General features: G+C 51.2%; 1 protein-coding gene and 1 long non-coding RNA gene across 4 annotated transcripts; both read left to right on the top strand.

Annotated features, from left to right (window-relative positions):
- Positions 1-74: 74 nt before the first annotated feature.
- Positions 75-3,630, top strand: LOC144381630 (uncharacterized). Of its 3 annotated transcripts, none has more exons than XR_013447223.1 (2): positions 75-176; positions 3,457-3,630. It is a non-coding gene; the product is annotated as an uncharacterized LOC144381630 (long non-coding RNA). The 3 variants fall into 3 exon arrangements; XR_013447221.1 differs by having other exon boundaries at positions 107-176; positions 3,438-3,630; XR_013447222.1 differs by having other exon boundaries at positions 126-176; positions 3,426-3,630.
- Positions 3,631-13,527: 9,897 nt separating this feature from the next.
- HOXD4 (homeobox D4) lies at positions 13,528-19,162 on the top strand. Its single transcript, XM_036074008.2, has 2 exons — positions 13,528-15,086; positions 15,653-19,162. Exons 1-2 carry the CDS (start codon positions 14,651-14,653, stop codon positions 15,991-15,993), a joined length of 777 nt encoding a protein of 258 aa, XP_035929901.1. The 5' UTR covers positions 13,528-14,650; the 3' UTR covers positions 15,994-19,162.
- Positions 19,163-21,110: the final 1,948 nt, after the last annotated feature.

Here is a 21,110-nt window from a genome sequence, read left to right on the forward strand (position 1 = left end):
CCGCCCGCCGGGAGCAGCCGGCCTGCTCCGGGTGACTGCAGCCGCGCGGTTCCGAGGCGACTCCTTCTCCAGCATGAGCGGATCCCTGCCGCCCCCAGTGCGCGTAGCCCGGCAGCGCCTAATGGATTACTGCAGCCGCCCTGGCCGACCGCCGCCTCCTGCTCGGCAGCCTCCGGGTAAGAGTCGCCCCTCCCCGCGCCCCAGCCCTGCCGCCGACGAGCTCCAGGCGCCCACCCCCTTGGGCAGCCCGGTGAGCCTGGCCCGACTCCCTATACTTCTCCGGTACCTTGGGGTGGCTGTCTGCGCCCCCTGCTTCCTAATCACTCCATCTCTGAGCAGGCGTCCCCTGGGGCCCCGGGTGGGGTCTGGCTGAGCTCAGAAGTCGAAGGGAAGCCTCATTTCCCCTCGAGATTCCGAGAGGTGGAGACTGGCAGATAGGACCCCACTGGATCGAGAGCCCCTCAATCCCCAACCTGGGAAGAATCTGTAGATGGTTCCTGGACGTCTTAGCTGTGCTGTGGGTCACTAAAGGCACTCGGTAGTATAGAGCAGTGTTTTGCGGCTTGTCTGTGGTCAGAGGTATCTGGGACGCTAACAGGTGTTTTTTGAGGGTTGAGGGTTGGGGCTGGGGGTGGGGGTGGGGTGGATTCTGCGTACCCAGGATGTGTTTGGTTTGTTAATCTAGGCTTTGGTGAGTGATGCTGGCTAATTTCTAGGGTTTATGGTTTATTGGGCCTTATGTATGAGATGGAATTTTAAATATTTTTAACCGTTTCTCTCGTTCTTAAAGAATTTTTGTAGCAACTTAAGAAAGGTTCCTCCCACATCTAATAATCTATCAGGTGAATTTGGATTATTTTATGTCACAAAATGGATACATGCTTTGGGAGGGAACGGGGTCAGAAAATCCGGTGCAGGTCTTGGGTAAAAATCAATAGATATTTAAGAAATTCAAAGCATGTTTAAGTTCAAATATTACGTGTGTTTCTTATTTGCCAGAATAGGAAGAGTAGGTATTTTGCTCTCTAAATGCCCTGTTGTGGGTTTTTGCCTACAAATAAACGTTATATAGCAACATTTTACCCTCTTCTTCAAAATTACTGAACTGAAACATTATCTATGCATCAAAAGAAAATCCTTTGCAGAAAAAAAAAAAAAGAATGCTCTTTTAGCCCACCGATTTTGAACAGCATTTGAGGATGCATCTCTCAAATCCTCTTGACTATTCCCTCATGAACACCTTGTGAAATATTAAAACCTGTGGACAATCTGCCGCATTGCGCATGGGGTGGACCTCCGCACCGCTGAATATCGTCTCCAAAGCACCCAGCGGCAAATCCTAATATTCCAAATATTCCTTTGTAATCGTTTTGGCCATAAAAGTGTTCCCAAACAATAAATGATATCTGTGTAGAAAGGTATTTTTAGTAATTAACGATGGAATCACGCTGGTTTCAAAATGGAGGGCCACTAATTTGTGGCCAGTTGATGCTGAGGAATTGTCGTGGATCACTATGATCTCACAAATAAGAAAGTGTATTTTTTATTTGGAATGTCTGTATTTTGTAACTATTTCGCCACTACGGTACAATGGCTGTTGAGATCATTGTTTCATATTGGTAAAAAGCATTACCTATTGAAAAGAAGGCCCTTGGTCAGAGGCACGTAGGCCTGTCCCCTGGCAGCTCCAAAGCCTAAGGAGCCCCGTAGGTGGGCTGGGACAAGCGTGGGGGTGGAGAGGAGTTGTGGCCATGATGGCCAAGCCCTAGGGTTCGGAGCTTCAGTCGCTTTTCCCTGGATTGGGTGGCTGAGTGCGACCAAGTGACTAAAAACCGAGGCAGGCTTCAGGTCCTGTTACGCAGCAGAGGGTGAGGTCATGGGCAGATATGGAGGACTGAAGGGTTCTTTGTAAGTCCTGTGGTAGCATTAAGAGCTTATTGGAACTTAATGGTCGGTTGCATTTAAGGGAATAAATAATCTGCAAATCACATTTGAACTCAGGCCAGGAGAAGACTAGTTAACGCTTTTGCTACTGTTGGAAATGCCCCCATTGTCTCTGTTAACCCCAATTAAAAAAAAATTAAACTCAATTTTTAAAAATTAAGTAAGAAACACTTGGACTCTTAAGAGCTCACAAGCCAGGAAGTGTAACTCCCAGCGTCCTCAGCCCGAACCTCTATCCGTTTACAGTTCAGGGAGCCACTGACATGTCGGAGCCTCGGTGTTTTTACGGGTCAGGCTGTGAGCTGGGCTTGCACTCTTCATGGGGACCAGGGAAAAGAGCAAAACGCGCTATTATAAATGTGGCCAAGCACCAAGGCTGAAAACCAAACGTATTTTCCTGTCAGATGCTCCTTCAAATAAATATATTTCGCCAGAATTCTGTTTTCTGAGCTAGAGAAGCAGGGGAAATCGGAACAAAGACAGTATTTCACTCTGGGCAGGCAGGCAGCTGTTAGAGGTATTTACGGCCTTGCCGCAGTGCGGCCGCGGGGCAGGGCACGCGGGGGCACCGGAAGCTAGGGAGAAGCCACCAAGAACTCGGAATTCCGATTTAAGTCCAATTTAGGGCCACTTTTCCGGAACTGGTGTGAATAGATACCCTCTTTCTAGGAACGAGTCCATTAGACTTGATGGTTGTGCAGAATGAGGGATAAGTCGTGATTTCTGAACGTAGGGTGATTTTCCCCCGCCTCGATTAACCACTCAAGAGAAGCAGTGTACTGGATGTGAAATTGCTGATCCAAATGACAACCTTGAGAGTGTTCATGGGCAACATGGCGATTTTGTTGGTTTGGTGGAACAGGGCTTGCAAATCAGAAAGGACGGCTGGGGGTTTTAATACAGGTTTTCCTGAAAAAAAAGAAAAGAAAAGAGAAAGTACGTTTCCTGCCTCTCTGAGATGGGGCGTCCAAGCTCCTGGGCAGGTGAGCACGCAAGCAGTGCGCGCTGGCGCACACCGCAGAGCGCTGCGCGAGCTGCTCTTACAGTTCAGTGCCCTAAGCGCCTGCCACGCACGCTCGTTCGGCGTCTGGCGCATGTGCAGTGAAATAGCCCAGCCCGGGGATCCAGCCATAAGGCACGGATGGGGGAGGGGGCGAGTGGACTCAGCAGGAAGATAGAACCCGATCTCTCCACTCCCCCCTCCCTCAGTATTCGCTGCTCATCTTTCCTTTATTCCAGCCTTCAATCTAAATATAGCCAAACATGTTGTCCTTGACTACGTTATTTTCAATCATCTTGACTCACCACCCCATCCCAATTTAAATCTGTACTTTAGAAACAGTCTGCAAATGCGAGCTAGTGGCCAAAGGGAAGCCAGATCTTCTTTGAAGGTGTTAAAAGTGACACACACACACACACGCACGCACTTTTAACACCTTAAAAGAAAATTTTTATGTGTGATCCTCAGGGAAGTGTTACAGATTTTTTTTCAGCCTGGTGCTTCTGCTTTAGGAAAAGGCTTTTCCTCCTGGCTTCTGCTCAAACCGCCAAACTTCAGGCCAGTCCTTCAGCCGTACTATTCCCGGACTTTGTTACGCCAGAGCAGCACGTTCGAGGGCTCTGCGGGGTCCAGCGGCTCGGCAGAGAGCGGTCAAATAAATAAATAAACGGACAAACTGGAGGGATTTTCCGCCTGGACTCGCCTAATTAATGGGGGATGCATGCTCCTGGGCCGAGAGCCTGGGGGGTGGGACGGGAGGGGGGTCTCAGGATCCTCTCGACTTCTGGCCGCCCCAGGGGACACTGAGGGACCGGCTCCCAGCCTCTGGTGCGGGAAGATCTCCACCCGCGCGAAGAAGCCTCAGCCTCGGGTTTTCCGGGCGGGCTCAGTCCCCCTGCTCGGCTGTCTGGCACCTTGTCCAGGAGGAGGCGCTGTAGGACAAGCGTCTTGCCCGCTGCGGCGGCGCCGGTGATGCCCCGGGCGCGGGCGGGGGACACGTGACTCCTCTTCCTCCTCTACCACCTCCTCCTCCTCCTCCTCCTCCTCCTCCTCCTCCTCCTCCTTCTCTGGTCGCAAAGTGCTTTGGCCTCTGTGGAGGGTCGGAGGTACTGCGCCCACCCCCAGAGGGCTGCTTCCCGGGATGGGCAGTTTAGGCAGACCCGAGGCCGCGGAGCCTGAAGGCAGATTCCAGGGTGGCAGGCCACCTCACTTCCTCCGCCTTCCCGGAGGTGGCGCGATTTCCGCGCGCTGGGCTCCTAGAAGCAGGAAACTAGGGTCCCGCTGTAGGACAAGACGTGTTTAACCATCCCCCTCGGGCTGGGCTGCTGTTCTTGCCACTTTCCATTACTGCGATCCTTGGTACCTAGAATCCGCAGCCTTGAAAAGCACGACGTTCAGCGCCTCCCGAGGCAGGCGGACCGGCCTCGCCCTGACTCTCCTACCGCAAGGCCTGGGTTCCGGGATTCCCTCTAGGCTTCCTTGAGGCTGAGAGGGTGGATCTCATTGACTTTGCAGCTTGAGAACACTGCAGATGCACATCTCAGCCCTTTTCCACACCACCCACACACACTCCTCTCACCCCTGCGCCCATTTCAGGACCTTGGTGGGCTCCACGGGTCGTTTCTTGCACCACTGTGACACCCAACTTCGACAGTCGGCCCCGACCCAACACCACTGATCCTCCATTGTCTGTTGGCAATGCAGTCTTTTTCTTCCCTCTTTTCCGTACTTAAGGACAATGATTCTTTAATAAAGACCTGCATTCAAATTTGTTTATAATTCAGGTTCCTGGGTCTCAGGCCAGACTTAATAAATCATAATATCTGGGACCTGCATTTTGTAAACACTCTCCCAAAAGGCAATTAAGAAGCATGCTTATATTTGCCAACTACTGGTCAAGTGTCTCTCCTGCTTCTTCTATGGTTCTTTGGTGTCCAGGGGCCAAGTTCCCTTTACCACTCAGCAACCCCCATAGTTCCTGGGGCTCCCTCCCTAATTGAGTTTTTAAATGTCACTACCCTATAGGCTGATTAATTGCTCCCATTTAGGGAAGGGGACATTGATTTCTTGCTAACTTGGAGATTTTAAAGAGGTGAGTATGTTCCCAGTTCAGACCGCCTTGGTTCAAATCTTTACCACTTACCTGCTCTGTAACAGGCAAATAGGGCAAATTCCCTGGGCCTGTTTCCTCATTTGAGAAGTAGGAATAAGAGTACCTTCAAGGTTGTTATGAAGATTTTTTTACTTACATAGCAATACTTTGTGCTGTGCGATATTCTAACTACCTTAAACACATTAATTCACTGGTTAAGTACTTGAAAGAGTGTTTTGGCGCATAACAAGCATTCAGTACATATTGCTTATCATTATTATCTCTTTTCTGCTCAACATCAGGCCTAGACTTTTAGAGCTGAAAGAGACCTGGTTCACTCACCCAATTCTTGAAATCTACAGAGGAGAAGACAGGCGTAGGCTTGGTCACACAGGAAGTGACAGACCCAGGAGAACATAGTTCTGGGGTGCTTCCTCTTGCTGGAGTGGGCCTCGTAGGCCCTGCTCCCTTGGGTCTCGGGTGTCTGGCATCTGCCTGTGGGTAGACTTCAGGGATGCATCCAGAAGGAAAGTGCCGCTACCCCCTCAGTGGGCAGATGGGCAGATTAAGGAGGCCTTGAACCCACACAGGCACATCTGTGACTCCTACAGAAGGCTGCAGGCCTTTCCTGAGAGAGTTACCTCCACCACCACCTGTCAGTCACACCCACCAAAGCAAGTATCCCCTTTTTAGCCTCTTGAAATCTGGAGCAGGGTAAAAAGGCAAAAGGCCAGTGGGCAGTAGCAGAGGATGCCAGAAGTGTCCCACTCCCTCTTAATCTGCTTGTGTTCCAAGATCTGGGCTCCAGGGCCATAGTTGAGCCACAGCAAACTTGGGCCACACTGATGTCAGCGTGTATCTTGGAGAGGCCTTATCCCCCCAAATCTCCATCAGCCTTTCCAGATTTTTGCGATTCTTTCTATCTTTTTAAAAGAGCTATGTAAATACTATTTCATGCTACAACCCACATACATGCACAGACCCCTTGCCACCAGGTTCCAACCCCTAGTCCTGGCTTCCATGACTTGTGCTTATAGACTTTTCCTAACAAGGCCTCCGCGGCCCTTTGCCAAGCTACTTCTCTTGGCTTACCCAGGAGTTCACCTGGGTCAGATTTTCTCTCAAAACACATAAAGTCTCTTTAGCTACCAACCATGCCAGATGAAGTTTGGCCTATGGCATAGGGCAGTGCTGCAGTCACCAGCCATCCCCAACTCCCGTGCCATCTAACCTCCACTCTTGTTTCTCAAAGTACTAAGATGGCCATCCCAGGCCCTACCCTTCTTGGGACCCCTGGAGCCTTTTCTAGCCCCCAGCTCCATCATCAAAGGCCCTGTCTCAGGACCCATTCATTTGGATCCCATCTCTCACTACTGGAGTTTTCCTCTGGGGTCACCTTTTCTTCCCCAGAGGACACCAAGCCAGAACTCCAATGAGCAGACTCCATTGTAGGAGGTAGGGTTGAGGGTAGTGGGAGAAGTGTTCCTTTTTAAGTGCTAGAGTATAGTGCCAGGAATATGGGATTATATTTCTCTCCTGCTTGGGACTCCCTGCTCAGCTCCTCTCTGGCTCTACCCCCATCCTGTGTTCCCAAGTACCAGGCCTAGGTAGTCTCCTTCTTCCATCTGCCCCCTACCTAGGGAGTTCATTCAAAGTCCCATCCCTACCTATCCTGGTTATGCAGACACTTAGTTTAAGAGGAGAGCTCAATACTGCCTCTGGGCAAGAGGCCTCTTAAAAGTCAATGTCAGACTATTCTTCCCTGGGGGCCACATAGCAAGGGCCCTTAGAGTGGACAGAGGGCAGACCTCATTACACCTGGAGTGTAGCTGATACCTGTTGATGCCCCTTCACTTTCTCCTCCTTCCTGGGAGCTGCTCTGGCTTCTAGGTTGGTGGAGCCCTACCTGGGACCCTACCTCATGGGAGCTTTCTGGGCAGGAATTCCCAGGACTGGCCCTTTTCAGCCAAATGGGGAGGGATAGTGCCCAGAGTCCCGCTTCTCCCCAAAACGAATTCATTGCAGGTTTTAAAGAAGGCTTCAACCTCTCCTTCCACACCTCTTCTTCTGTTACTACTACCACCACCATTGAAACTCCTTGAGAAAACTCCAACAAATTGGCCCAAGTTAGTATGCTGTTCCCCCTGACACTCAGCCTTCTTCTTAGACCAAGTTTGTTCCTTCTTTTCCCCACTCCCTCATTCATTCACAGAAGCCCAGGACACTGGGAGCTTGGGGGCAAGGGAAAACTGTAGGAAGGTGGACATTCTCTCCTTAATCATGTTGCCTGGCTGCCCTAAGATTAGAAAGTAATTGAAGATATCTGCCTCAATGTCTTCCTTTCCTCCTTTTTCCTCTGCATGGCTGGTTACTTTCCTGTTATCATCTCAATATACAGAATAGGCTATGTCATTTTATTCATCTTCTTGTGTGAGCCACAGTGAAGACTGCAAGCAAGCCCAGTCACCGTCCTTCATTGCCATTCATTTAAAAAATATCTACTGAGCCCAGATCAGGCACCTGGCATTGTTTCAAACAACCACTTCCTCAGCTCGGTCTCCTCCTTGCACCCCACCCCCCATGAAAAGCTCACACAATTGCCTAGAAAGTCACACATCCTTTGATTAATTCTGTTTTATTAACTTAAGGAAAAATAAAGAAAGCTGTTCTCCATCTCTCAAATTCTAAGTATTTTTTTTTTTTACGGTGGATTAACTGGGACTAATTTTTAAGCTGCTCACCTAGTCCTAACAGAATCAGAAATCATTTTTTAAAGGGTTGCTTTTTACTCATACTTTTAAAATGGATACTACCAACTGTAAAAGAAAAAGGTCCTCCTAAGGGGCTAAGAAATAAATGCCATATAGTCTGAGCTAACAGCTCCCCGCTTTCAGCTAATGAAAGTCAAATCAGGAAATGAGTTCAGAAATACCCAGAGAATGGGTGGAAGTTAGAATGCAAAGAGATCTTTGTAGAGAGGGATCTCTTTCATGGGCTTGGTAGGACTTGCTGATGAGAACTTTGGCAACTGAATTTGATTTAGAAATCATGTGTGTGTGTGCGTGCTCTACAAACCTACACATAACTCCCATTCTTTTCATCATAATAGTCAAAATCATACATGTTTTCACACTGATTGGTAGAAACTCTGGCGGGCCATGGAAGGGTGCTGGGAGTCAGTTCTTTCTTTATGTACCCCCTTGGTGGGAGCTGGGGGCATCTTTCCCACCCCCACCTAGCCCAGCAGAGAATGTCACATTCTCCGGTAGAGCAGTAGAGCTCGGGCCCAAGCTCCTTTTCTGGGCTTTCTCAGCAGGAGAGCGCACTCCCTCCTTCTCTCTTAGGCTCACCCTCTAGTGGGAGTGGCAGTGTGGGGGCGTAGCATTTCACTCAGGTTTGGGTGCAGGGACCATGAGCCCCTGGCCCTGTGGGAGCAGGGACATCTGACTTCCTGGGCTTGGGTTCCTTGAGAACCTCGTTTGCTTCCTCACACCCTGTCCCCTTCACACCAAGGCTGTTTTATTGTTTTATAACCTTCTTTTAGAGCTTCAGTTGCCAAAGATCCCGATGGGGCTATTCTCCAGTTTCTCACTTTACCAAACCCCAAGTCTTGCTGTTTTAAGCAGTTTGGTCACTTGCAAAGGCTCCCCTTTCAGAGCCAAGCAAATTATAGAAACCTCTAGGCATGTGGCTACCTTCACCTTTCTCACTGAGCCCATCCACAATAATACAGAGCCAAGTGTTAACCCCAAATGCCACCCCCACCCCAAGCCCACCCAGCCTCTCCCTAACCACCCTTTTTTCTGTTGAAGTTTGAACAAAATCTCAAATAATTCCTGGTATAAGCAAGTAAGGAGTAGCCTTTGACTTGCCTTTTTATTTACCACATCTAGAGCTAGAGAATGATTGAAATAAAGGAGTTGATGGTACTCACAGTGAATGCAGCCAAAGAATCATAAGACATGCCCACCAACCAGTCTTTTCGAAATAGCACTATCTCCCAGCTTAAACAGACTTCTCTGAAAAGATGCTATTTGAAAAGCCCAGGGTATTGATATGAATATGACCCCCCTTGCATCCTGAATATTTGGAACTATTTAAATGTGAGAGAACAGTTGCAGTGAACCTTTATTTAGTGAATAAAAGTTTAAAGCCGAAGGTTATTTATGGTTGTGCAGAGATGAGACCTGAGTGGCTATTTACGAGCACGTGATTCCAATAAACTTTGTTTTATGGCTTGAGAGTTGACAAGCCAAAATATAATTCCCACCATAAATTAGGTTAAGAGCATACAAGTGCAGATGCTTGGTTCTTGGAGCAGCGATAGGGAAGTGAGAGGCTCCAGCTAGCACCAGGCTCAGAAGGAGACAGTTCTACTCCCAGTTCCCTTGCCCACTAGGAGAGAAAACCAGTAAGTCACTTATTACTTTTTCCAGGACAGCTCCAGGGGTGGGGGATTTCTCTGCCTTCTCTTTCCTGCCTGGGGTGAGCAGAAGTCCCAGAGAAGTTAATTTTCATTTTAGCCTAAACCTAACTTAACAAATAGAATGGGAATCCCGGTTTCCTCCTCTCCCTTCTGGACACAGCAAGTTAGGAACTGAGGGCTCCTACCTCACAAAAGGGATTTACTGTCTCTCTCCTCCTCCTAATGGAGCATCTGCCTCAGACGTGGAATTACACAGTGGTAGTCTAGGTGGAGAGAGTGCGAGAGTGGGGGAGAGGGGGAGGGAGCGAAAGGATGAGGATGGAGAGGGCTTTGCCTCTGAGATTTCTCAGGGAAGACTGCCATCCTAGAATAGATGAAAACTTAAAGCTGGACACCAGCCCCTGTGAAGAGCACGGCTCTGTAAGATTGCTTTGTGAGCGCTCCAGTAGCAATGCTTGACAAAATACTGTCACATCCAGAGAGCTGCAGAACAACCTAAAGCATTGCCATTTACCTTCAAACCCATCGATTTTCCTCCTCCTTTGGTTATCATTTGGGTCCTCATTTCCCTTGGAAATTGTTCTTTGTTTTGAATTGGAGCAGAAGTGGGAAGGCAAGTCCCAGTCATGCCTGGCCCTTCTTTGGAAAGGAGAAGACAGGTTTTGGGGGCGCTAGTTGGGGCTGGGGAATTTGAAACCAATCTGAAACTGGGAAAGGGGGTTGAATTGCGCCCAGCGCGAGGCAGACGGGGAGCTGGGGCAGGGGACAGATGCAGCGGCCGCCCCCTCCCCAGTGGACTTGCGCCCACCCGGCCGATTGTGTAGAAGGAAACACACAAAGGCCCATTTTCTCCTCGCTTCCCGTTTTCCCACTGGGGAAACCCTGTTACAGGCAGCCTGAGTCGGGCCAGGCAACCAGTAAGGTTTTGCCCAAGGGTGCATGGAGTGGGGGAGGTGACGGGGGCCATACTCTCCTACTGCCCGGGTCTGCCCTTGAGGACTGCGGTCTCGCGCTCCGCGGAGAACTTGGCGCAGTTCCTGGGGGCGGCACCCGAAGCGGGGAGGTCTGGGTATTGGTGGGGTGCCTGGGCCTTGTCATTTTTCTGTATATCCTCTATCTCTGCTTTATTATCCTGTGGAATTTAAGTGACCCCCGTTTTCATTGCAACAGGTTCGGGGCCGTGAGAGACTGCCGCTGTAAGTACCTTCCCGTTTCTTCCGAACTGCGAAGAGGCGGTATTGATAACTGGGGAGGTGTTGGCGGAAGGGCCGCGCCAGAAGACTGGGCGGGTGGAAGGGCGGCCCTGGCCGCCCTGGCCTGGCGGTGCGAGGCGAGCTCTCTTTGGGAGTGGAGGCTCTAAGTTGTGCTCCTGGATGGATTTCCTGGGGCCTAGTTCACAGCCACCCAACCAAGAGAACACACCGCAGGCTCTCGCCCCTGTCTCCTTGGGCCTCTCTAGGCCTCCCCAGCTCGCACAGGTGCAGCTCCGCTGCCGCCCTGCGCTTCTGTTAAGAGCTTGCAGCTAATTAGCAGCCCGCCCTATTAACGAGTTTCGAGTTTCGGCGAGCATCGCTTTCTGCTCGAACCAGCCTGCTAAACGCCAGATCAACGCGGTTCCCCTCCGCAGCCCAGCCTAGCTTAACCCGGTCCAGCCTGGCCCAACCTTCTCTTCTCTTGTTTTGTTCTGTTTTTAATAAAAAAAGAAGAAAGAAAAACGTAACCCTCTACGGCTGCGGGTGTGTGAAGTTGGTCCGCTTCCGGGAAGGGCTGCGAATTCTGAGCTTTAGGTGGAAATCCCTCCCCGCCCCTCCCCCGCGCCAGCCCCAGAGGTTTGGGCTCTGGGCTGGGGACACGGGCTGAGCAAGGCGGGAGGGATACGACCATTCTGGTTCACCTCTGCTCCTCTGGAGCTGCAGTTCGAGAATTTTCGCGCCAGAGCCGCTAGTGTTGCAGGCAAACGTCGTGGTGGTGGTGGTGGTAGAGCTGCGGTGGGGGGCAGAGATTCTTGGGGACCTGGGCTCAGAAGTTTGGATCTTTCTGAGTTGCCTGTGCTGCGGAAGACAGGTACATTTCTGAGGCGGCCTGTGAAATCTCCAGGAGGGCTATCCCATTAAGGTGATGGTAGTGGCAGAAGAATTAAGGAAGAAACAGTGACGCCTCCCTCACTGCAAAATGGAGATTATTTTATTTTAATAGGAGATGGAATGTAGGAGGGCTATAGAAGCCAGGCACCCTTCCTCTCTGGTGAGACACCCTTTGCTAGGGCTTGGCTCTGGGCCAGGTTTCTCTGCCCTCCCAGGGTGGGCAACCTACTTGACTTCCTGGGGGCTGTGTTCCTCCCCAGAAGTGGAGATTCTGCCCAGTTCATAGTTCCCCTCTATTAATCAGGCTGGCCCAAATGAAACCAGCTCTGGGCTCCAGGCTGGAAAATCTGGTGTCCCCAGGACACCCTGGTTTTGCCCCCTTTCTGCCACTGCCCCTGCTCTGGGTGCTTATCTCTGCCAGTGCTCCTCGCTTGCAAACCCACATTCGGCACCCTGTAGCTGAACACAGCACAAAAAGCCTGAGAGATCAAAAGCATTTGTATGGGCAGTTGAGCGGGAGGTGAATATTTAACGCTTTTGTTCATCAATAACTCGTTGGCTTTGACCTGTCTGAACAAGTGGAGCAATAAGGTGAAATGCAGGTCACAGCGTCTAACAAATATGAAAATGTGTACCCTCACCCGGATCCCCACCCAGCCCAGCAGCCTCCCCCAATTTGTCTGGGTAAAGCCTAGGCCCAGTGTCCCCAGGCAGGTGGGTGTGTGGGAGCGCTGGGCATCAGGGGAGGTTGGGGGAACCCCCCCCAACAAGGGAATTTGGTATACGGTAGCCTCCGACTCTCCTTAGATTTGGCACCCAGGAAATCCCTACAAAATAGCCAAAGCCCTGGAACCAAAGGATGGAGGGGGTGGGGTGGGGAGTGTCCAAAGTGCAGAGTAGAAGCAGGGAGCCAATTTTGCCAGGCTGGGGGACAGAGGGGAGTTTCCCTGCTCTACCCCACCAGATCCAGGATAAGGCTGAAACTAATTTTTGAATCATAAGGGAGAAAATCAAAACAATCAAAAAAAAATTTTTAACACCTCTGGCCTATGGTCAGAGATCCAAAAGCCCCTCTTGAGCCCGGGCATCCTTCTGCCCCTGAAGCCCATCCGGGCCCTGAGTGTGTCTGTGTTCTTCGTGCCCCAGACTGGGGGGTGAGCCCTAGACGGCGCTGAGGCGCTGGGGTGGGTGCAGTTCCTGAACTTTTGTACTCTTGTGTGCTGCTGTCGGCAAAGCAGAAATAATGAAACTTTGTGATATGTTTGTAAATGATTTCAAATGACCCCTCGCCCTGCCCTTCACCATTAGCGCGCCGACCCTAGCCCAGGGCAGCTCGGTGCCTGCAAGCAGTGCCTGCCGCGGGGTCTGCAGCAGCGGGACAGAGCGGCCAGCCCGGCACAGGGCCCAGGAAGGTAAATGGGAGACTTCTGGGAGAACGAGCTTTGTCAGCCAACCTGGCTTGCTCCCGCACTGGGGAAAAAAGAATGGGTGGAGGATATTCCCCTCTTGCATCTTTTCTTCTGCCACTGAGCGCGTTTGCACCTTTCAGGAAAATACCACTTGATAAGGGGGGGGGTAATCTGGATCTGGAGGGGGGGTAATAAAGCTGCCATTTCCAGGATGGATTATTTTTTCTTCTTTTCTTGTCTTTCTTTCTTAAGAAGACTGTCCCGTCTCCTTGGCTGCTCAGTCACTCCAGCCCTGGTACAAGGATGGGGAACTCGTTGCTGCAAATTTTCACCAAGCTCTCCAAGCTACCTGAACCCTCTCTGAAAGTGCGAGGAGCTGCGTCGGGCTGGTGATGGCTCCGAGGAAGAGGCCGGGGCTGCCAGCGGTCTGGGTACCCACTCTGGGTGGAACCTGGAGCTAGTAACGTTGTCTATATATACCCTGTAGAACCGAATTTGTGTGGTATCCACATAGTCACAGATTCGATTCTAGGGGAATATATGGTCGATGCAAAAACTTCATGTTTCTCCGAAATGGCCATAGTCAGAAGCAGAGGCCAGAGGCAGCCGGGCGCGGGTCAGTTTTCTTTCTGTTTTATTACCTTAGACTCCAGGAGGATGGACTGAGCCTGGTGCCATAGTGGAGTCTTTGCCTGGAGAAGCCCCGCAGAGGCTCCTGTGTAAACCCTTAATTGGTTGCATGAATGCAGGGCCAAAGGGCTAGCTTTTGGGGGACTGGGGAGCAGGGTGGAAGGCCAGGTAGCCCCAGCCCCAATTCTGCCCTGAAGGAGTATGAGGTGAGGTCAGAGGCTGCCAGTGAGGGGGCTCACTGGTCATTGACCGGCATGTGGGAAGAAGGCCATTTAGGAAGAAGGAGTGCAGGGTCCTTTGGAGCCCATCTGGGTGAGGTGGAGGTGCCATCACCACCTTCCAGGCCCACCCCTCAGCTGCATGAGCTGGGGGTGGGGAGGCGGGTAGCAGTCTTGCCATACCTGAAAGACCGGCTTGGGCTAGAAACACTCCAGCCTGGGCACTCACAGAAAGCTTGGCAGTTACTCATTGCCTGATTTGATTCAGGCCAGCCAGATTGTTGTAACTTTTGGGTGACCCTGATGAAGACAAAGCCAGGACTCGGCCTTTGTATGGCAGAGTCCCCGCTGCCGCGGGCGGGAGCCCTGCCTGCCTGGGGTACTCCGCCTAACTCAGAGGCTGCCTCACCCACCCGCCTGGTGGTATTCTGCAGCCTGACAGATTTGGGGTTTCATTCCCCCCATTGAACTGTGCCCATTTTGGGGGGCTGTTTTCAGGCGGGGGTGCGTGGAGAGGGCACTCGAGGTTAACAAAGTCGGTGGCAGACAAAAGCTGGGATTACCTGCCAGGAATGAGGGTGCTGGGGATTAGAGAACTACGTTAACATCTGGTGGGGGCCTTCAAATGTGCCATGGCGAGTCACTTGATTACACGTATGTTATTTAGTTAAATTTGTGAAAATTATGAGATGCTCACCAACCCGGTGATAAACTCGCTCCCTCGCTATTGGCTGGCCTGGTCACATGGCCGCCAACTTTATTCAGTTGACAGCAAGTAGGAGGGCCCTATGGAAGGAGAAAAAAAGACAACACGAGAAAAATTAGTATTTTCTACCTTCTGAAATTAATGGCCATGAGTTCGTATATGGTGAACTCCAAGTATGTGGACCCCAAGTTCCCTCCGTGCGAGGAATATTTGCAGGGCGGCTACCTAGGCGAGCAGGGCGCCGACTACTACGGCGGTGGCGTGCAGGGTGCAGACTTCCAGCCCCCGGGGCTCTACCCACGGCCCGACTTCGGTGAGCAGACCTTCGGAGGCGGCGGCCCTGGGCCCGGCTCCGCGCTGCCCACACGGGGTCACGGGCAAGAAGCCAGTGGCCCCGGCGGCCACTACGGAGCCCCAGGAGAGCCGTGCCCCGCGCCCCCCGCGCCCCCGCCCGCGCCCCTGCCCAGCGCCCGGGCCTGCAGCCAGCCGGGCGGCCCCAAGCAGCCGCCCCCCGGGACGGCACTCAAGCAGCCCGCCGTGGTCTACCCGTGGATGAAGAAGGTGCACGTGAATTCGGGTAAGGCACAGCCCAGCGACCTCTCAGTCCCCACCCCAGCCTGGAGGCCTGGGCCCCTGGGAGGGGGTGCGAGTGGGTGGGGGCGTGTGGGGCTTCAATGGGCGCCTCAATTACTCTCTCCATAAATTTTTATAGCTGAGGGAGCAGGCCGGGACCATGTGGCTGGCTGCTGGGCTGTGGGCGAAAAAGGGGGTGGAGATGGGGGTGGGGTGGGGGAGGACTCCATTTTCAGAGCGGAGGGAACCTGGTAGAGGAGAGGGGGGTTTCTAAATGCTTGGGAATTCTGGAGCTCGCGGCCGGGCCGGGGAGATTGGAGCACATTTGGGGATCCCCGCCCGGGAGCCTGGGGGAGTTGGTGGGTGTGAGGGTGGGTGGGAGCGAGCGTGTGTGTGCGTGCGCGCGGGGCAGGGGGGACCGGAGGGCGGGAGGGAGGAAGGGAGCCGGCTGGGGAGTGTGCGGGGAGGGCCGCGGGGCCTCGGGGCGCGCCAGGAAGTGAGCGGCAGTGGCGAGGGGCCTAACGAGTGGCTGGGCGCTGACCTGACCGTGTTGTCTGTTTTGTCTCGCAGTGAACCCCAACTACACTGGCGGGGAGCCCAAGCGGTCCCGGACGGCCTACACCCGGCAGCAAGTCCTAGAACTGGAAAAGGAATTTCATTTTAACAGGTATCTGACGCGGCGCCGTCGGATTGAAATTGCTCACACCCTGTGTCTGTCCGAGCGCCAGATCAAGATCTGGTTCCAGAACCGGAGGATGAAGTGGAAAAAAGACCACAAGCTGCCCAACACCAAAGGCAGGTCCTCGTCCTCGTCCTCCTCTTCTTCCTCCTCCTGCTCTTCCTCAGCTGCTCCCGGCCAACATTTGCAGCCTCTGGCCAAGGACCACCACACGGACCTGACGACCTTATAGACGTGGGGACCCTGGGCCCATTCCTCCCTGCGCTCCCGGCTGAGCCGAAGCTGCGGGGGCAGGCCGGGCTTGCTGTCACCTCCCTGGGCTCTAAGGTACTGTGGGGTGGACCTGGGACACGCAGGCCGCCCTCGGACTAGGTTAGCATCCTGCCCGAGGGCAGCCCCCTCCCTGGAGCGGGATGGGGGTGGGAGGGGGGCGGGATTCTCTCTCTGAGTACATTATCATATGGCAGGAGCTACTGAGAACATAAACCTTGGCGAGTTATTAAACTTATGAAAATCTCTGCTGTTGGATTTTGAATTTGCAAATGAAGGTTGGATACTTTATACCAGCTTGAATCTGAACGTCCTCCCCCACCCCACCCCTCCAGGGATCTTTGTGGTTTAATAATGTGGGGGAGTTGAGGCAGAAGGTTGGCCACCCTGTGCCAGGTGCTTTCAGGGGAAACAGGAGAGCTGGGCCAGGATTTCTGAACTTTCTGGGTTATCTGTATCATTTCCAGTGTGAGAAAAAGTATTTTGCTCCCAGTGGCCCCATGCCCAAAGAAACGAGTCTAAGAGGAAAGTGGAAACGGGTTATTTTATGTTTAGATTATATTTGCTTAAATATTTATTTGTTGGGGGATGGGGAACAGAAATAACTGACATCTTAATGCCAAAAATCTTGAGACGGTGAAAGGAGCTGAGTTTCAGGGAGGAGAATCAGAGATGCGTGGACTAACTTCTGGCTCTAACCGGCATTTTGAACTCCACCCCCCTCCCCACTCCCCGGAAATGTGTGTAGGGGGCCCTTAACCCTTTTAGAAGGAAGCAAAGGGTCCACTCAGAGTGGAGTTCTTGAAAATATATTTCCACATGTGCTTTTTTCAGCACTGTGCTTACAACTAGTTCTGGGTGATTAAAGAAAAGGGAAAAGAAAGAAACAAATGGTCCAACATTTTTCCTTCTGGGGAAAGAAAACAAAACCTCTATGTTCTGGGTCATTAGATAATGACTGAATTTTCTGTTCCAACTGGATTCCAAATGCTGGATTCCAAATAACCCATATAGCGGTTTTCTTATAGGAATTGGTGTACGCCTATATGGGAGAGGGGGTGTGTAGTGGGGAGAAAGTGGGAAAATAGGGGAATCTTGCTTTAAAAAGGAGAGAGAAAACTAATTGAATCTAGAAGTCCACAAAAGTTGGTCTTAGGGTTTTTTTTTCCTGAAGTTTTTATTTTTTAAACAGATGTAAGGAAGTTTTTCTCAACACATGAATTAGAAGCAGAAATTGTAAAAGTATAAAAGTTTCAGGCCCTCTTCCTTGCCTTGAAGAATGGTGGTTTAAGAACAATCACTCTCAAACAACAAGAGTGATGTTCTTCAGTCATTTTTCTTATGCCTTGCCTGAGAAGGGTTCAAAGCTCATTTTTCTAAAATGCTGACCCTTAAGGATAAGGGGGGAAGGAGTCAAAGGTAATCGCCAGAGTTCATATACTCAAATGAAACAAGACTTTGGAAGTTTAAACCCCAAAGCCTCGGGCTCCAAAAAGAAACCCCTGGTTGTAGCTACAGAAAAGTGACAAAAGGGGGTGGGGGGGAAAGGGATGAGCTTGAAAGAGAGATTCAGAACTGGAGGTATTTTTTTCAGTGCTTCAGAACACTTTAGAAGGTGCGGAGGTAATTTTTTAAAATATATTTAGGTGGAGGGAGAAAAGAGTTTTTCTGCATGCATGTTCTTTGGTGTCTCCTGAGAGCTGAGAGCAGGTATTCACTGGAGTCCCTAGGCTGAAATTCCACTTCTCTAAAGTATCTTCCAAGCCTTGGTCTTTTGTATTAGACCCTGGGGACAGCTCTTTGTTCCTCCTTGGGGTGAGCCTGGCTCTCAGACTTGCACATGGCAATACTTGAATATCGCCACGTCGGGATATTAAAGATGGATATTCCTGCATTATTCGCATCATTGTTTCTATGACAAAAAGCAAAGAGTCCATACATAGTCAAGATGTCTTTTTTCTGACGCCCTCACGTTGAGAAGCTGAAAAGGTATTTTACTGAAGTTCGGCTAAATTACAGAATCAGGTTCATCCAGAGGACAAATTTTCTATTCGATTAGCTGTATTTCAGCCGGGAGGACTGACCTCTAAACCCTTAACCTTTTGGACTCTAACTACCCTTCTCTTCTTTTTTTTCCCCTCTAACATGGAGAGCAGTCTTTGGATGTAGCATTTGAAAAGAGCCGCTTTGGTTAGGCAAGTTGGAAAGTTGCTAAGATTCTTTCCTAAGGCCCAAATCTGTGAATATATTGAACCTTCTCCTTGGGAGGGGGAAAAAGTATATATTTTCACAACACCCAATTACATATATATTATAGAGTATTATATAGATTCCCCCCTTCCCAGAAGTTCAGGTTATTCACCCTAGCTTCAGACCAAATGCCAAAACTGCATAGCTGCCTTCACCCATGCCCCAGAGGAAAGCCAAGAGGCATGTTTTGATGAAGAAAACCCAAGCTCCTTCTCCAACGTAGCCCCACTACTTTGAAAAGTAACTTAATCAGAGAAACAACTTCTTTGTTTATAAGTCTCTGTTCTCCTCAGTTTCCAGGGATTGTCTTTTGAAATGTTAATGGAGCCTGGATGGCCCAGGGGGCAGCCCTCAACCCTGTGGTCCCAATTGGACCCCAGCGTCCATTTGGGCCCACAGGAGTGGGGCAGGAAAGAAGCAGAGCCTCCCGCAACCACCACCACCAAAGGGCAGGGAAGGAAATGAGTTTCCATCTGGGAACGTACTCTGGAGAGACCTAGATGTGGAAAGGAGCAGTGCCCATTTGCTTTTATTTGTTTCCAGTTTGTTCCCCCAAATATGAGCCAGAAGTGTTTGTTTTGGTGTTGTTGTTGTTGTTGTTTTTAAAGCTGTGTTGGGGTCGTGACTGGGGAGGAGTGAAGTGTTTACTGAGGACATTGCTCCTCAGACTCCCATCTCACTTTGTCCATTGCAGCCTTTTGTTGGGAGATGACATTGTCAGTCAGCCCCATGGTGTCTGTTCACACAAGATGCTTTTTTAATAGAATTGACCAATGTTCTGCTGCCACTGATTAAAGTATTATTTATACTAATTGTTGCCTGTAGTTTTGATGTAATTCATTGATCTATATTTGAAATAATAAAAGGTGTAGCGAAATCTCCATCCTGTTTGGTGCCTCCACAGAAGCATTCTTCATTAAGTCTTCTAAAAGCTAACATTCAATATAAACAATTTATTTTATTATTTTCTGCATTGTGCCTGACATGTGAAGGTTAAACTGTGTAAGGGTTAGCAAATCTGTCATTGACCTGTCCCCCACACATACACGCTCCCAATTTGGCCACCATATTTTGTGAGCCTTGGGCAGCCTAAGCTTGGATTCAGGCTGCAGGGCATTATTTTTTGAAAGGAAAATAAGTAACTTCCTAGGCCAAAAGGAGGCTCCAGGTTGGCTCTCTGTGTGGCCCGGGTTAGCCCCAGACCCCTTCGGTCTCTCTTTGTTTTGTGGTGGGTGAGAGACTTCCCTGCACGCCCCCCCCCCAACTCTGGAAGAGTGCTGGGTTCTGGGCCAAGCCGGGACTGGCCAGTCAGTGTCTACTAGGACCAGACCCCTCTGGCCTCCAATCTTGGACTCCTACTTTTCCTGTGCTATTCAGCCCCACTGGGGCCTCCAGCACCTGCCCCTTCTTCCCCTGGAGCCCCCTCTGCCCTCCAGACGACAATAAACACTCCCCACTATAAAAAGTGGCGTGCGCTATTTTTTTTTCCGCGAGGGCTTTCTCTCGTCTTTGCCTCGCCTTGAAGAGTGGGCCAAGACAGGAGTCCCAAAATAGCTGGGGGAGCGGGGGGGCTTGCTCGCGACAGGAAATGAGCAGAATGCATAAAATCAGACATGTGTCCTTAATATATGGAAGGGCTCGCCTCAGACGCGTGGACATGTGTATTTATAAGTGTGCAGACAGAAGTTTAAATATTCAGACACATTTTATGATTGTCCTCTGCCCGTCTTCTGGGTAATGGCTCCTCCTGTGCCCACCAATACATCAATACCGTTGTGTGTATTGAATCACGGGCAGGGACGAGGAGGAAGCGAGTCCATAGCCGAGCCCGCTTGAGTACAGTACAGTAAATCGGGACCCTCGGCAGACGGCGCTTCCCGCCCGCCCGCCATGTTGGGGAGCCCTCCCTGCCCCCCGCGCCTGGCTGGGCGGCCGGGGCTCGCCGGCAGCCGGGGGAGGGCCTTTCATAACCCGGAGAATTTTCAAAGTGCGAGGAAGATGATAAGAATAGATTTCTACAAGTCCCGACCACGTGATTGGCGAAATAATTAATTCAGCACGTCCCTTAAGAAACACGGAGTCGTCATTAATCTGCCACGCAAAGGGCTCTCTCCGACTTGGAAAGTGCAGGGATCCCAAGAATATCACCCGCCGAGGGGGGCCGCGCGGCGCCCCCAGCCCTCCACCCTCGGCCCCCAGTGGCGGGCGCGGGAGCGCGGCCAGCAGGTAAATATTTTGGCGACTTTTATTTCTTCAGATTTAAATCCTTAATGAACTTAGCTGTCAGGGCCGCTGACAAATAGTTCCCTTTGCTTCCTGATTTGGAACCGCGCGCCGGCGAGAAGTTGTTAGTGGCTTGGATGGTGACCTTTGGTTCAGCAAAGCTTTGCACTTATGAAAAATTACTGAGAGCGGCCGAGTGTGTGTATGTGAGCGCGAGAGGGGGTGTGTGTCAGCATGTGGGGGTGTGCGAGAGGCGAGGGGCGAGGGGGCGAGGGGGCGAGGGGGCGAGGGTGCGCGCGGGCTGCTCCGAAACAACAGGAGTTGTAAAAAACCCGCCCGGCTGGGGGACGCGCCTGGCGCACGCGGGCCGAGGTTGCCCGATCGCCTGTGTCTACCGGGAACAATGGTCGCTGTCACGGCATCTGCTGCCTATTCTTAAACTGGTGAGAAAAGGCCCCGGCCCTCTTTTCAAGCGAGGGTCGTAAATTTTTCTTTGCGTCATAATAGAAGGCTATAAAATCGAGTTGAAATTTTACCCCAGGCAGGTTTTAACCAACAGATAATGATTTCCGAGTTGCTTCTCCCACTCCCCTCCTTTCCCACCCA

The sequence above is a fragment of the Halichoerus grypus genome, chromosome 4 (genome assembly GCF_964656455.1).
Source record: "Halichoerus grypus chromosome 4, mHalGry1.hap1.1, whole genome shotgun sequence".
Taxonomy (NCBI): Eukaryota; Metazoa; Chordata; class Mammalia; order Carnivora; family Phocidae; genus Halichoerus; species Halichoerus grypus.

Bases quoted from the DNA above. Each gene is read 5' to 3' on its own strand.
- HOXD4 (XM_036074008.2), top strand. From the start codon at position 14,651: ATGGCCATGAGTTCGTATATGGTGAACTCCAAGTATGTGGACCCCAAG. The intron at 15,087-15,652 runs GTAAGGCACAGC...TTTGTCTCGCAG, and splicing joins GAAGGTGCACGTGAATTCGG to TGAACCCCAACTACACTGGC.